Source organism: Stenella coeruleoalba, assembly GCF_951394435.1.
Source record: "Stenella coeruleoalba genome assembly, chromosome: 3".
Taxonomy (NCBI): domain Eukaryota; kingdom Metazoa; phylum Chordata; class Mammalia; order Artiodactyla; family Delphinidae; genus Stenella; species Stenella coeruleoalba.
Genome location: NC_137148.1, coordinates 40,254,702 through 40,270,240, shown reverse-complemented (window position 1 = coordinate 40,270,240; position 15,539 = coordinate 40,254,702). Strand labels below are relative to the sequence as shown.

Here is a 15,539-nt window from a genome sequence, read left to right as displayed (position 1 = left end):
TCAGTTTAGAGAAGACAAATAAGAAATATTTATTAGTTTAAATAAATGAAAAATTCTTGGGAGAAGTCAGTGTACCAAGAGAAGTGGAAGCAGAAAAATAGAAAACAGCCAATCTACATGTATATCATACAGTCCTTTCATTTTTGTCATCTGTTATCAGCAAAAGGAAAGTGCCATAGGAAATAAATGAATAATATGACAAGACTCTTAGACTAAACTTGCCACAGATTCTTGTACTTTTTGTACATTGTGCACATGTATCTAGCAAAAGCCTTGAGTCCTGCTTATACAAATTTGCCAACATGTGTGGTGTTTGGATAGATCAGAAGTTCTTAGGAAAAAGGATGGTTTATGAATAATGGGAGAAATAAATAGCTCTTGTCAATGAGCAATAGTTTAAACTTGAATGTCCAGAATGGGCAGGCTATTCAGATCCCATACAATGAGAACAAGAGCCAAGAAATATGCTGGTGACCTCTAAGAACATCACCTTTTGTGACGGATTTCTGAGTCTTCACCTTGCGTTTCGGAGTTAAGACGGGACTGCTAATGCAATCCAGTATCATTAGCACCCCACAGTTTAGATTATCTGGGATGCTGATTCTCAATTTTTAGAGTGCACCAGAATCACCTGGAGAGTTTAACACAGATTTCTGGCCCCCTCCCACCCCCCCCCCCCCCCAGAATTTCTGATTCAGTAGGTCTGGGGTGGGGCAGAGAATCTGCCTAATAAGCTCCCAGGTGATTCTGATGCCCTTGGCCAGGGAACACAAGCTGAGATCCACCGGGCTATAGGAAGCATCAACATGAAAGTGCGGTGTTCTCCTACCTGTAAAACTGTAGACCAACTTCATATTTTACAGGGATGGAAATGTTTACTTCATTATCGAAAAGGGCTTCAGGTGGCTCTTCACTGTCACTAGAAAACATACAGCACAGTTGGACAAATCATTAAACCACTGACTATTTATAGACCTTTCTAAGCATTTGAACGAGCAGCTTATTTTGGCAGCTAAATAAAGCACACACACAACATGTGTGGGATCCTTGATTTTTTAAAAATTTCAGTGTGGAGAGGGAGATCAGAGATGGGTATTGTTAAAAGTTGTCGAGGTGATTCTGAAGTGCAGCGAGGGTCGAAAACCACACTGATTTAGAATGAGGTTTCTCAAACTTCTATGAGAATAATGATAAGTATCCTTGGGTCAATGGTTAAATACACAGATTTTGGGGCTTCTCTCCTAGAAAAATACGGATTTAGTAGGTCTGAGTTAGGACTCATGAATTTGTGTTTTTTAATACAAACCACACAGGTGATTCTTATTTATCACAGATGAGGCCCTTGTGAAGAAACATGCCTAGGATCACACAGCTGAGAGTAAATCTGAAATTTTTTGTCATTTAATAGTCTTTCTATACCTTGTACTTGATGATTGTATTATTTGTTGAGCACTTATTCCCCTGATTTTAGTTATCGTTTCAATTATATATTATGTAAATGCATGCATATATTTTATACGTACATATACACACACATATCTCATACTCTTCTGTCTTACAAAAGAGTACGTCCAAATAATATAATAGTAACCAACACTGGCTCTGGGGCCAGAGTGCATGAAATTGCTCTTGGACATAGACCCACTTTGGGAAAGTTATTTAATCTCTCTGTGCCTTGGTTTCTTCATCTATAAAATGGGGGTTTTACCATTATATTCTTTTTTTTTTTTTTTTTGCGGTACGCAGGCCTCTCACTGTTGTGGCCTCTCCTGCTGCGGAGCACAGGCTCCGGACGCACAGGCCCAGCGGCCATGGCTCACGGGCCCAGCCGCTCCACGGGCATGTGGGATCCTCCCGGACCGGGGCACGAACCCGTGTCCCCTGCATCGGCAGGCAGACTCTCAACCACTGCGCCACCAGGGAAGCCCTACCATTATATTCTTAATAAATGGTGAGTACCAAGTGTAAAATACTTAACATTGTGCCTAGGACATACTCAATAAATATTAGATTTTATTATTATTATCACACACACCTCTCTACCAAGTGACTAAGCACCTAGCATTTTGTCTCACAGAATGGGCAAAGAGTACCCATTAATGGCTTTGCTTATTCCCAAGTGTATCAGCGGCTTGGTATGCATGATGGGGCAGTGAAGGCAGCTCCCTGCCCTGGGCTATAGATGTATGTGTGATTGAGCTTTTGCTGTGAACGGTCCCGTTCCACAAGGCAGCTAAGTTAATACTCCAAAGAAACAGCTCTGTATTTATGACTTCACCCCTCAAAAACTTCTCTGGCTCCTCATGGCCTGTTCAACTAAGAAAAGATGCCTCATTTTGAAATTCAATACTTCCTGTAACATGGTAAGATGTACACTCACTGTAACATAGTAAGATGTACACTCCGTGTTTATCTTCCATTACTCCTTTATGTATTCTCTATATTTGCACTAAAATGGGTCAGCCAATATTCCCCCCAATAGATCTAGTGGTCTACCTTTGAGTTTTTGCTCAAGCTGTAAATTTTGCCTGAAATGTTCCATCTAACTACCGACCAACCTCTCTGAATTGCTACCCACCCTTTAAGGTCCTTCTCAATTATAACCTCCTTGATAAAGCTTTCTTGGATTCTCATTGCCAAGCAGATGTAATTTCACCCTCCATTAAGTCTCTGACACATGGCTTATAATTCTCTAATGAATTTTCCTTGTTCTATCCTGTATTATAATAATTTAAATACTAGTCTCAGTCCCCTACTGTAATATTCACCCCATGAAGAGGTTCATGCCCTTATTTAATTTTATTATATTCCCTAAGTGACAAATTCAATATTTTGTCCATAATAGATCTCAAATAAATATTTGTTGAATTGAACTGAATTGAGCATACAGAATTAACTCATCTATTAATTCATCTTCTCACTTATTCACTACTCACTAATTCATTCATTATCACTCTACATATATTTAGTGATTATTAGACTTTTTTTTTTACTGGGGAATAAAATAACAAATGATAAAAGTTTATCTCAAGTTGCTTATGGTCCAGTGGATAGTTATACTTAGAAGAAAGGTAAGTGCTATTTCAATTTCCTTATTAGACTTTTGTTATTTTTAGTTTGTGTATTCTACGCCATTTCAGAAGCTTTGACTGATTTGAATAAAATTTATTAAACTACAAAAGGGTATCATAAAACTTTAAGTCCCTCTAATGATTCAGTTGACCTTGATGGGCAGTCAGTAAAAGTTTTTAAATTAGAAAAGCCTGTAAAATTTTAAATGGATTTAAATGCAATTTGCAGATATAAGTGATGTGTGATTACAACATATTTTATAGCTCATAGAACCAATGATTTAATCCAGTTAGGTGTATTATGTCTATTAAATGAAAATTTCTTTATTTTGCTGATTATTCATAAGGATGTTTTTGTGAAGCAAAGGGGTTCACTGCCTTCTACTTCTACTGATCCCATAAAAGCTGTAAGAAGTTCTAGTCAGTCTATAAAACAACATATTTTAAATACATGAAAGAAATTATATGCATGCATACACATACACTCATGCACACATAGGAACCAACCTTGTTGTACTTAAATGAATAATCACATTTTCCATGAGATAAGATGAGTTAAACTGAAATAATATTTTGAATGTTACCTATAAAATAAAAATATCTTTAGTAACGGATAAAGAAGTAGAATGTTTGCTTTGATTAAAACATTAAATTATATAAATGATATTTTATCATATTACCATTGTCTACCAGATCACAATCATAAACAATGTTATTATGAAATGGTCATAATTAAAGCCTCTTTAAAATGGAAACTTCAAGTACCAGCAACCATCTGTATCTATCCATTATAAAATAGGGGAACACATACTGAATTCCATTGATTTGATAGTATAAAAAAGTTGTGGACCTTTAAGGAATAACAAAAACAATATAAAACAAAATAAAAGGCTTGGCCATTTAAAGTAAACTATAAGAATCATAACTTAAAAAAGCAGTGGGTTTTGTTTATAAATTGCAGAATTAAAACAATATCCAAGACAAGGTGGAAAATGTTTTTGTTTTACTGACACTCAAATACAGGAAGTAACTTACTTTTGAGAAACTACGCCTGAACACGTGTAATTCATGGCTCTTTATAACCACCAACAGGCAGAACAAAAACTAGATTACTCATTGAAGAAATATGTCATCAGCAGAATTCTAGTCCAAGAGGCCTCATAATAATGCTTACACACCCAATAATGTGCTGAGGTATTTTGGAATTTGGGCCAGCAAAATTGATAGTTCAAAACGTACAATTAATAAATGCTACCTAAAATTTTATCTTTGTGACTAGACAAGATTTGATACTTAAAGCTCTTTTATTCAATTTAGGCACCATTTATAGAATTCAGGGATCTTGAGATTTGCATGGTCGTACACTCTAATGTGTGGAATTTTCTTCTCCCACATATTTTTTTGAGTTAGTTTTTAAAAAAATAGTTCTTCTAAGAATCTGAAGCTCTATAGTTTTCTTCTTGCTTTGAAACAGTAATCACAATTCCAGCAGAAGCTTTATTGGGTGTGTCCCACTGCCAGAGTCTCTCAGTGAGCTCCTGTTTCACTGACTGTCCTTAGCCCTCTGACTGGCCTGGACATTTGTCTTGGCATTCCCGAGGAGGCTTCAGATGGAGGGAAGAGACTAGCAGAGAAGAGGGGCTGAAGAAGCTGCCTATGCATATTGACCTGATTCTGAAATGCTTACACTGCAAATCTAAAAATATATTCTAAGTGTAAAGCCCATGTAAAAATTACTTGCACGTTATCTTTCCATCTCTCTACTGATGACAATGACACACTTTGAGTAAAGCTTGTGCCCTAAGCACCAAAGAATTGCTAAAGAAAGGAAGAGATGGTTAAGAAATTATTAAGATTTCAATGAATGTCTCCAATGATTGGGATAAAACAGAGGGTGTATCATTATTCTTTAGGAAATAGAGATAATTCCAAGGTTAATTGAAGTGGTCAAAGGAAGGAGTAGACATGAGTTGACATTCCTTATTTCCATGTCAAATTAGAGGAATTAGGAGTGTTTTTTTTTTCAGAAGTGATGTGTATTTTATAGATTTGTAGGGAAGGAATGCAAATTCACAGTATATTTCATTTGAGATAGTCAAGAACAGACTTTATGATGGGGTTCCAAAAGTAAATTGGTACATCTAGTTAGTTCTATAAGCTAAAATGGACATAGAAAATATTTATTGAATTTAATGATAATTATTATGATTCGTGGTTTGTATCCTAAATCACTAGTAACCATGCCACATGTGTTAAGGGGAAAGGCCTTTTTGAATTCTCATTTGCAAAAAGAAGAGCTAAAAGATTTCATTATCGATAATTTGTCATTAAGGATTTCACTATAGATAGACATCTGCCATTTCCAGATGTCCAAACCAGTGTTTGTCAACTTTTTAGGATGTGTGTTAAAGATGTCAGGGATCTATTTTGAAGTCTTATAAAAATATTATAATCTAAGAAAGTTGAAATAAATATTGGGATAGTATTTCTCTTTTTTTGTTTAAGTCTATGTCAAGTAAATAAAATACCTTCTTATTTTAATCATTTTGATTAATTAAAGATTTCCCTCCTTAACTCAATAGTGAGTAAGGAGCAAATATTCATACCGAAAAGCAACGTTCACTGAAAATACATGCAAATACCATGTTTATCATTAAATGAGATAATTATTCTCTGCTGTTCATGGAAACAAATATTTCTTTATTTTATTTTATTTTTCGATTTATTTATTTAATTAATTTATTTTTGGCTGTGTTGGGTCTTCATTGCTGTGCATGGGCTTTCTCTAGTTGTGGCAAGCGGGGGCTACTCTTCATTGCAGTGTGCGGACTTCTCATTGTGGTGGCTTCTCTTGTTGCGGAGCACGGGCTCTAGGTGCATGGGCTTCAGTAGTTGCGGCACGCGGGTTCAGTAGCTGTGGCTCACAGGCTCTAGAGCATAGGCTCAGTAGTTGTGGCACACAGGCTTAGTTGCTGCTCGGCATGTGGGATCTTCCCAGACCAGGGATGGAACCCGTGTCCCCTGCACTGGCAGGTGGATTCTCAACCACTGTGCCACCAAGGAAGCCCACAAATATTTCTTTAAAAAGAGATGAAAGAACTCTTCTCTCTTCTATTCAATTAGTATGGTTCTAGGCAGGGCAATTAGGTAAGAATAAGGAATAGAAGGCATTGGATTGGAAACGATGCCTCTATTTGCAGATGACATGATCTTATATACAGAATATCCTAAGAATCCTCTAAAAAAAACTATTAGAACTAATAAATAATTCCAGCAAGATTGCAGGGTAAAAGATCAGTAAAAAAAAATGTATCTGTATGCATTAGCAATAAACAATCTGAAAATGAATTAAAAGAAGATTTCCATTAAAACAGCATCAAAAGGAGTAAAATGTTTAGAAATATATTTAACAAAGGAGATGCAAACTTGTATTCTGTAAACTACAAAACAGTTTTGAAGGTAATTAAAGGAGCTCTAAATAAATGGAAAGACATCCCATGCTCATGGGTCAGAAGACTTAATATTTTTAAGATGCTAACACTCCCCAAATAGATCTACAGATTCAATGTAATACCCACCAAACTCCCAGCTGGCTTTTTTTTTTTTTTTTTGCAGAAACTGACAAGCTGATTCTAAAATACAAATGGAAATGCAAGGGACGTGGAATAGCCAAACAATTTTGAAAAAGAAAGCATAGTTAGAAGACTTACAATTCCTGATTTCAAAACTTACAACAAAGCTATGGTAATCAAAACAATGTGGTACTGTCATGAAGATAGACATATAGATCAATGAAATACAACAAAGATACAAGAAATAAACCTATGTGTTTATGGTCCACTGATTTTCAACAAGAGTGCCAAGACAATTCAATGGGGGAATGAATAGTCTTTTCAATAAATGGTGTGGGAATATCCACAAAGAATGAAGTTGGACTCTTTACTTACACCATACACAAAAGTCCATCAAAATGGATCATAGATCTAAATATAAGGGCTAAAACTGTAAAGCCCTTGGAAAAAACAGGAGTAACTGTGACTTTGGGTTAGGCAAAGTCTTCCTAGATATGATACCAAAAGATATGACAAAAGAATAAATAAACAAATTGGACTTCTTCAAAGTAAACACTTTTGCGCTCCAAAGAATACCATCAAGAAAATGAAAAGACAACTTACAGAATGGAAGAAAATATTTGCAAATCATTTCTGACAAGAGACTTGCATGTAGAATATACAAAGATCTCTTACAACCGAATAATCAAAAAGATATCCCAATTAAAAAATAGGTAAACGATCTGAATAGACATTACTCAAAAAAAAAAGAAAATACACATGGCCAATAAGCACATGAAAAGATGTAACTTCATTAGCCATTAGGGAAATGCAAATCAAAACATCAATGAGATACTACTTCACACCCACCAGGATAGCTATAATAAAAAGACAGGTAGCAACAATGTGGAGAAATTGGAATCCTCATACATTGTTGGCAGGAATGTAAAATGGTACAGCCACTTTGGAAAACAGTTTTGCAGTTCCCCAAAATGTTACCTTAGTTACCATATAACTCAGCAATTCCACCCCTAGGTTTATATCCAAAAGAATTGAAAACGTGTGTCCATACCAAACCTATACACAAATATCCATAGAAATATTATTTATAGCAGCAAAAAAGTGGAAAAAAACCCAAATGCCCATCAACTGATAAATGAATAAAATTTGATATATTCATACAATGGAATATTGTTTGGAAATTTAAAAAAAATGAATTACTGATAAATAGATGAAACTTGAAAACATTATGCTAAGTGAAAGAAGCCAGTCAGCCCGTCACAAAAGACCACATATCGTATGATTCCATTTATATGAAATGTCAGAATAGGCAAACCCATAGAGAAAGAAAGTAGATAAGTGGTTGCCTGGGATTGATGGAGGGGTTATCGGGGAAATAAACAGCAGTAACTAGTGATGCATACAGGGTATCTTTGTGGGGTGTGAAAATGTTATAGGATCCATTGTGGTGATGGTACACAATTCACAATTTGGTGAATATACTAAAACCCACTGAACTTTAAATGAGTGAATTTTGTGGAATGTGAATTATATCTCAGTGAGGTTATTTTAAAAAAAGAGAAATGGAAGTAGAGTTTCTATACAAAATTCTAAACCAACTGGTTTGAAAGATTCTTCTTCCTACAGTAGAAAAGCCTACTACATAGGCGACACTAATACCAGAATTTCCTAGATCCATTTATCATATAAGCTGTAGAGTAAAAATTCTTAATTTTGTCCTGGTGTTTGAGTTTGACCCATGCCGCAATTGCCTTTTGATTTCAAGATCTCACAATTTTGAATTCAATCTTGTTCATCTATGTCATCCTAAACTACCACTAGAAGGATTTATATATTTGGCTTTGAGCAGATTGTTTTTCATATCCAATTACCACATGTATTTTCTATAATCTGCTTACCATTTCTCCTTTTCTTAGGAAAGGATATCCAACTTTACACGTGATATTATGATTGGATTCACAACTGTCTTTTTGGATAGCCTAGGAAGAGAAAGTAAACAGAATTAGAGCAGACACGCAGGTGAAATACTTGACCTTGATGGTCTAGAATTTTCCCAGCTGAGCCTTAGACTGCTTTGCTAGGATTTGTTTCTCAGTATAGTTGTGAGAGTCACAGCATTCTGGGATCACTTGTCCCACAGCCCATGGAAATGTGAAAACATCACTTCGGTTAAGGATGGCTGTAGGATGAAGTGCATCACACCAGCCTGTCTAGATCTTCCACTGAAAAATGGGAGTACTAACAGCATCTACCTCACAGGGTGAATAGGTGGCTGAATAACCCACACATACCGGACCGACACATGGAAGCCCACAGTGAATGGTCGTCACTGGAGGAGTGGGTAAGAGCTTGAGTTCTGACCTGGAAACACCAGGATTTAAACTCTGATTCTACCACTGTTAGCTTTATCCTTTTCAGGACTCCTCACTTCTCTGGGCCTGATTTTCTGTCAAGTGGGGTTAGTCGAACTCTATCTCATCAAATTGAAAATGACCTTGAATATGAGACTCACCAGTATTTTACATACCAATAAGAAGGAAACAATAATGCTGCCTGTTAAATTAACACAGCAATTGTAAAATGCAATTACAGAAATGTTAAATTGTGAAAAAAGGGGTTGATCTTAGAATCTCTGTAGTATAATAATACCTACGTACAAAGGAATTAATGAGAGTTAAATAACTATGAATAAGTAGAACTTGTAGAACAGTTTCTGACACATAATATGACTCAAGAAAAGACTGCTATTATTATTATTACTACTGTTGTCATTAATAGGAGGAGAAGAGAGGCCTTGTGGATTTCATAGCTCTGCCTCGCTGCCAAGGCCATGAAGTCATTTGAAGAAGATACGATGATATTTAATATAGTCCTCTTTTCTGAGAAGAATTCAGTGGTAATATTTTCCCAGCATCAATGTGCACATTTGGACTTTTAATTAACATTCTTTCCTGAATCTAAAATAGGTGGTAGTATAGGATGGGTAAACAAGGTCCGACTGTATAGCACAGGGTATTCAATATCCTGTGAGAAACCATAATAGAAAAGAATATGAAAAAGAATACGTATATATATGTGTATAACTGAGTCACTTTGCTATACAGAAGAAATTAACACAATATTGTAAATCAACAATACTTCAATAAAATAAAAAAACTATAAAGAACTTAGAATAGTACATATCAGTAATAAATGTTTATTATTATAAAATAAATAGGTGGTAGTAATATAGGACATTTTTAAAGCCTATCTTAGTATCATGTCCCTAAGTGATACCCTAATAAATGGAGAGAAATGTCAGTGAAAATCTGAATTTATAGAAACTAGACAATTAAAGTGTTTAATATTGTATATAATAAGTGTATTTGCTTTTAATATGAATTATATATATTACTAACTCATATATACTGAATTTTAATTCAGGGGAATTCATTCAGAGATCAGAATTAAAAGCAAAGTTCAAATTTGGAAGTATTAATTAATCCTGATAGAGCATCTTAGGCAGCTGTATGTTATTGCCAAAATAATAAAAAACTTCTGGGGAATTCCCTGGTGGTCCAGTGGTTAGGACCCGGCACTTTCACTGCCAGGGGCCTGGGTTCGATCACTGGTCAGGGAAGTAAGATCCTGCAAGCTGCGTGGCATGGCCAAAAAAAACAAAACAAAAACTAAAACAACCTTCTGTCATGACAATGAGACATAATCATTTAATACAACTCTCTTGCCAGTTTAAGGATTGTGCATAGAAAAAGTAGGGAATGGTATCGATTTTTTTGCATGTAAATATTTTGTTATTGTTCAGCACATGTATTACTCCTTCTCTGCCCTTCTGTTAAACTGTTTTGACTTTGAGTGTTATGTTTATTTTTTTTCTTGACTCAAGTCTCAGTTTCAGTGGTGTAAGCCTTCTGTGAAGCATAAAGTTTTTTCCCGTTGCAGAGCACAGGTTCCGGACACGCAGGCTCAGCGGCCATGGCTCATGGGCCTAGCCGCTCCGCGGCATGTGGGATCCTCCCAGACCGGGGCAGGAACCCGTGTCCCCTGCATTGGCAGGTGGACTCTCAACCACTGTGCCACCAGGGAAGCCCATGCATAAAGTTTTGGTATATCAGAGATCCTCTCCTCATACTGAATCCAAGAAGAGTCGTAGAGCTCTAAAGAAATATATCCAGAAAAAGCTTTTAAAAAAATCTTGGTCCTTTCACCATCAGTGAGTACTAATTTTGTACAAAATGCTTTCTATTCTAAAATCAATGTAATAAAAATTTACCTCAGTAGTATGAAAAGTAGGTTCAATGTGTGAGTATTACAAGAATAAATAAATGTAAAACTAAAAGTTTACCTCAATTCCTGAAAAAATTAGATTTGGAGAATAATTCACTATGGTTCTGGTGTTATAGGCACTGTCCTCTTTATTTTTGACTGTGAGGCTAACATTGAACTTATCATTGTGGGACCTGACAATAAGCAGGCCCTTTTCTGTGGTGGAGACATCCAGGGTGAGGTCCGAGATACATTTTTCCTTGTTTCCACAATCTTTGGCAAAGGGAATCTGAAATGTTCACAGAAAAACATTTTTCAAACTTTAGCTAGGCATTATTGAAAATTACCTATGAACTTGCATAAAAGAAATGACATACTGCCAAAAGAAGAAAATCATAAAGAGAATAGATTTCACTGCAGAAATCATAAGGAATTTTTACAGTTGTTCCTATAATTGATAGGGGAAAATTATAACCTTTACTTTTGGTTATAAATTCTTCCATTCCTTTAAGGAATGCACAGTTTTCACAGATGTTTTTCAATGCCTTTCGTCTGCCAGAGTAGAACAGTTTCAAAGAAATAAGTCAAGTACTCTACAATCCAAAGTTACGAGAGAACACTGTAACACTCACCTCTGATTATGAGATTTTCTATTTAAAAGAATCAAATACTTAGGATCATAATATCTCAGCCAAGAGGGTAGAAAATGAGAAAGCCACATAACTGGGAGCTTCCCTTGACTCCTTTTCTTCATTAAGTCCTTCCCCTTATCTAATCCATCACCAAGAACAGTCCATTCTACCGCTGTTCTCAATATTTCCCACAGCTCTCCTTGCCTCTCCATTTCCACCACCACCTCTAGTCCAACCCATCTTATTTCCTCCCTAGACTAAAGTAACAGCTTCCTGACTGGTCTCCCACACCCACTCTTGATTCCCTCCAATCATTCTCCACTGCACAGCTGAAGTAATCCTTAAAAAAAAAAAAAATCCAGTGCTATCAGTGAACCAATTAAAACCAACAATGGCGTTCCATGGCTCCTCAAAAACATTTAAAATCTGTGCAGTGGCACAAAGTCCTGGTGATCTGGCTCCTGCCTGTGCCTCCTGCCTCATCCCACATGACCTTCCACCCTTGCTCTTCAGCTCCAGCCATGCTAGTGATTTTAGTTTAGTTCCTTTCATGCCTCAGAACCTTTGCACATATCCCTCTGCTTGGACCACTGCTCTTCCACTTCCTAGGCTTCAGGTCTCAAATGCAATGTCATAAGTTCCAGGGAGTGGCCCTGAAACACTTCAGTCTAGCAGAAGTTCCCGTTGAGCTCTGGAAGTTCTCCAGAGCATGTGCTTTAATTACTACCTAATACCTATTTCCTAGGTTAGACAGTAAGCTCTGATGTCTGGTATATATAAGACACTCAGTAAATATATTTGGAAGGGAGAAGGGAAAGCAGAAGATAGGTGCGGGGGAAAGCTAATTCTCCACCACTAGTGATTCCTCCATTGGTGCCACACTTGTGATCCCATGCTTTTATCCACTCACTCACTCTTTCTCAGGGGTGGGACAGTAGACTCTGTGAATTTGGAAGCAAAAACTAGGTGAACACAGCTCAGTCCCTTCCTGTCTCTTCTGCTCTTGGGGCGGTGGTGAGCTCATGGGAAGCATACATCTACATTTCCATTCTGCAAGTTTTACAAGGTGGGCCCCCGGAAAGGCCCGAGATTGCTGGCCTGAGATTGCTGAGCACTGCTAATGACCTATTTGGTTACCTGTGGTCTATGCCTGGCTCCGTAGGAGGACACCGATTATACCCAAACCATGCCCTGCAACCCAGTGTTCATTAATAATAAAGGGGAGTTCCAATTGGCCAACCCATGTCCTTCTTTCGATTGGTCCTAAATTTGGGGGCGCTAAAAATAGGTGTCATTTATAAGTTCCCTTAAACTCCAACAGTAGGAAGTTAGAAGAATTGGGAAAAGTCTAGAAGAGTCTAATTCATTTTTTGTGTGTGTGTGTGGTATGCGGGCCTCTCACTGTTATGGCCTCTCCCGTTGCGGAGCACAGGCTCCAGACGCGCAGGCTCAGCGGCCATGGCTCACGGGCCCAGCCGCTCCGCGGCATGTGGGATCTTCCCGGACCGGGGCACGAACCCGTGTCCCCTGCATCGGCAGGCGGACTCTCAACCACTGCGCCACCAGGGAAGCCCTAATTCTTTTTTTAATTTTTTAATATAATATAATTGATTTAGGCTTCTGTGTATACATCTGTTTATGTGTTTCAGTTTTTTCCCCCAATATATCCACAAATAAGTATTCTGAATTAAAAAAAATCTGACTTACATATTCATGTACTGAATTTGGTAAAGCATCATCAAGAACGGGCCCATTTTCTGGATCGGTAAGATTAAAATCCAAAGTTATTCTCACAGAGTCCCGAAAGTCATGCTTGTCCTAGAGGTGAAAACATAAAATATGTTATTGGCATCATATTAATTGGATGTTCTGACCTTGTCATGGCTTCCTTCTTCTGCCCTGTGGGCCAGGCTCGCTGGACATTCTTGTGTACCTGATCTGACATATGACCTGATCAGGCTTTTGCTTCACTGGAGAGAGACTGCCCTTCTACCTTGACAAGGGACGCTGCTAGAACGAATGCAGAGGCTTCCTATTGCGACCAGTTGACTCACGTCCAGCTTCTCAGATGGGCCTGCTGGAATGATGGATAGGTCGTTCTTGGCCATGTCAGGATGTACCCCTCAAAGCTACTTACATAATAATATCCTTTCTCTTGAGACCTCGAGCTAAAAATCACTGTGTAATACTTATAGGAAAGTCTTTCGACTTCAAGGGAGCAACCCTTCTTTAAATTGAGTTGCATTTCATTAATATAATATATACCTTGAGTTGTAAGAACTTTATATGTGAAATGATATGAAAATAATATGGATGTGATGAACATTGTTTATACTATCATCATTGACAGCCATCATTCATGACATAACCAGAATTATGAGCTTTATACACATTATTGAGAATTATTTCAACAATCCTCCAAGATGCATACTAATTACAGTCTTTATTTTACAGATAGAAAACTGAGTCTCTAAGAGACTAAACCACTTTGTCAAAATTACTCAGAAAGTGAGGAAGCTGGGATACAAATTCCATCCTGGCTGACTCCAGAACAAATGTTAAAGTATCCATTAAAATCCAGAAGAATTTTGGAAATTTTGAAACTAGTTCATTCCTTTTAATCCCAGTGCCTAGATATAGCTAGACACTAAATTTTTGGAGAAACATATACTACAGTGCTTTTTTAGCAGGTTGGAGGCACTGCCAAATCTGGTTTCATGGCTTTTCAAATCTTATCCCAGTTCTAACTCCTAAATGTTCAATTCTGATGAAACAAATTAAAAAAAATCCTCCATTTTTATTTTTCTAATCATAAATTGACTTCAATGTTGACCAAATAAGCTTATTTTGACATATGTCATGAGGAATATTGACTTGAAAATCACTGAGGAAGAGTAAACATGGCACACCAGCATGCATGTCTTCTGTCACTTTCCTGCCCCTGACTACAATATTTTCAAAATATGGAAGATGAATGCATCAAGAATACAGAAATAAGTCAGAGGTGGGGCAAATAGGCCTATTTCATTTAAAATTCCAAGATCATGTTCAAGTCTGTAAGTCTCAGTCTCCGTTAACAAAATCAGTGTTTTCTCAGTACATCCATTCTTCTTTTCTTCTTCTTTAGTGTCATGTACCTTTTAAGAAAATGTTTAAGAAACTCCTGTCCCACATACACAGTGACCCGATAAAATACATTTAAAATGGTTCAAACTGGCTTATCAGCCATTTCTAGAGGTTCATCATTTGCTTTGCAAGTCTCCCTCACCCACCAAAACAGGGACAGGTAGCACAAAGTCTACAGATGATAGAAAATACCAGATCTTTTCCCTTTAATCTAAAGTCAAAGAGTGAAACACATAGTTCAGTGGACAAGAACAGACCCTGGAATGCATATGGCCCAACAGTTTCCCCTCAGGGCATTTAAGCACTTCTGACGGACAAGGCCCACAAATGTTCAACGAGTTAGATTCTAACTTGTTGTTAAAGTTCAAGGTGAAAGAAAGAAAGAAAGAATGAATGAATGAAATGAATAAATGAATGAAATACAAGGTCTCTATCAACTGTGCCTTTTGATGTTCCATAATATATGGATATTTGACAGCATACACAGGGAAGATGAAAGATGGTTTTATGAAATGTATTTGGAAATTAGAAAATCAGACCTGTGATTTTCTGATAAAAGTGAACAAAGTTTAATTCATGATTTGCACTTTGAAATAAAAGTAAGATTGACTGACTTGAAATAAGACATCTATACTTCATTTTTGATTTGGAACAAGGCAGCTATTATATATGATTTACTTGCCAACATGTAGAAGGAATGCTTAGTGCATTCTGATTCTCGAACTGTGATGTTTCTTTGAATCTTCCTCTCTTGAGTTCCAGAGAAAAAACTCCGTGATATCTGTCTTAGAGAATCTAGTGTGATACGGTATTGCATATCTATAAAAATAAAAAAAGAATAATTGACAGATATGTTCATTTCAGGTGATTTTCAT

The 15,539-nt window shown here is 36.8% G+C and overlaps 1 protein-coding gene across 3 annotated transcripts in view; it reads right to left on the bottom strand.

Annotated features, from left to right (window-relative positions):
- Positions 1-15,539, bottom strand: part of ITGA1 (integrin subunit alpha 1) — a 173,569-nt gene that overhangs the window by 20,951 nt on the left and 137,079 nt on the right. For all 3 annotated transcript variants that reach the window (XM_079916898.1, XM_079916899.1, XM_079916900.1), the window contains exons 17-22: positions 15,347-15,483; positions 13,246-13,356; positions 10,986-11,195; positions 8,542-8,622; positions 3,579-3,655; positions 830-919 (exon numbers count right to left, since the gene is read on the bottom strand). In XM_079916898.1, coding sequence (XP_079773024.1) covers positions 830-919; positions 3,579-3,655; positions 8,542-8,622; positions 10,986-11,195; positions 13,246-13,356; positions 15,347-15,483 — 706 coding nt within the window. The remainder of the gene's footprint in view (positions 1-829; positions 920-3,578; positions 3,656-8,541; positions 8,623-10,985; positions 11,196-13,245; positions 13,357-15,346; positions 15,484-15,539) is intronic.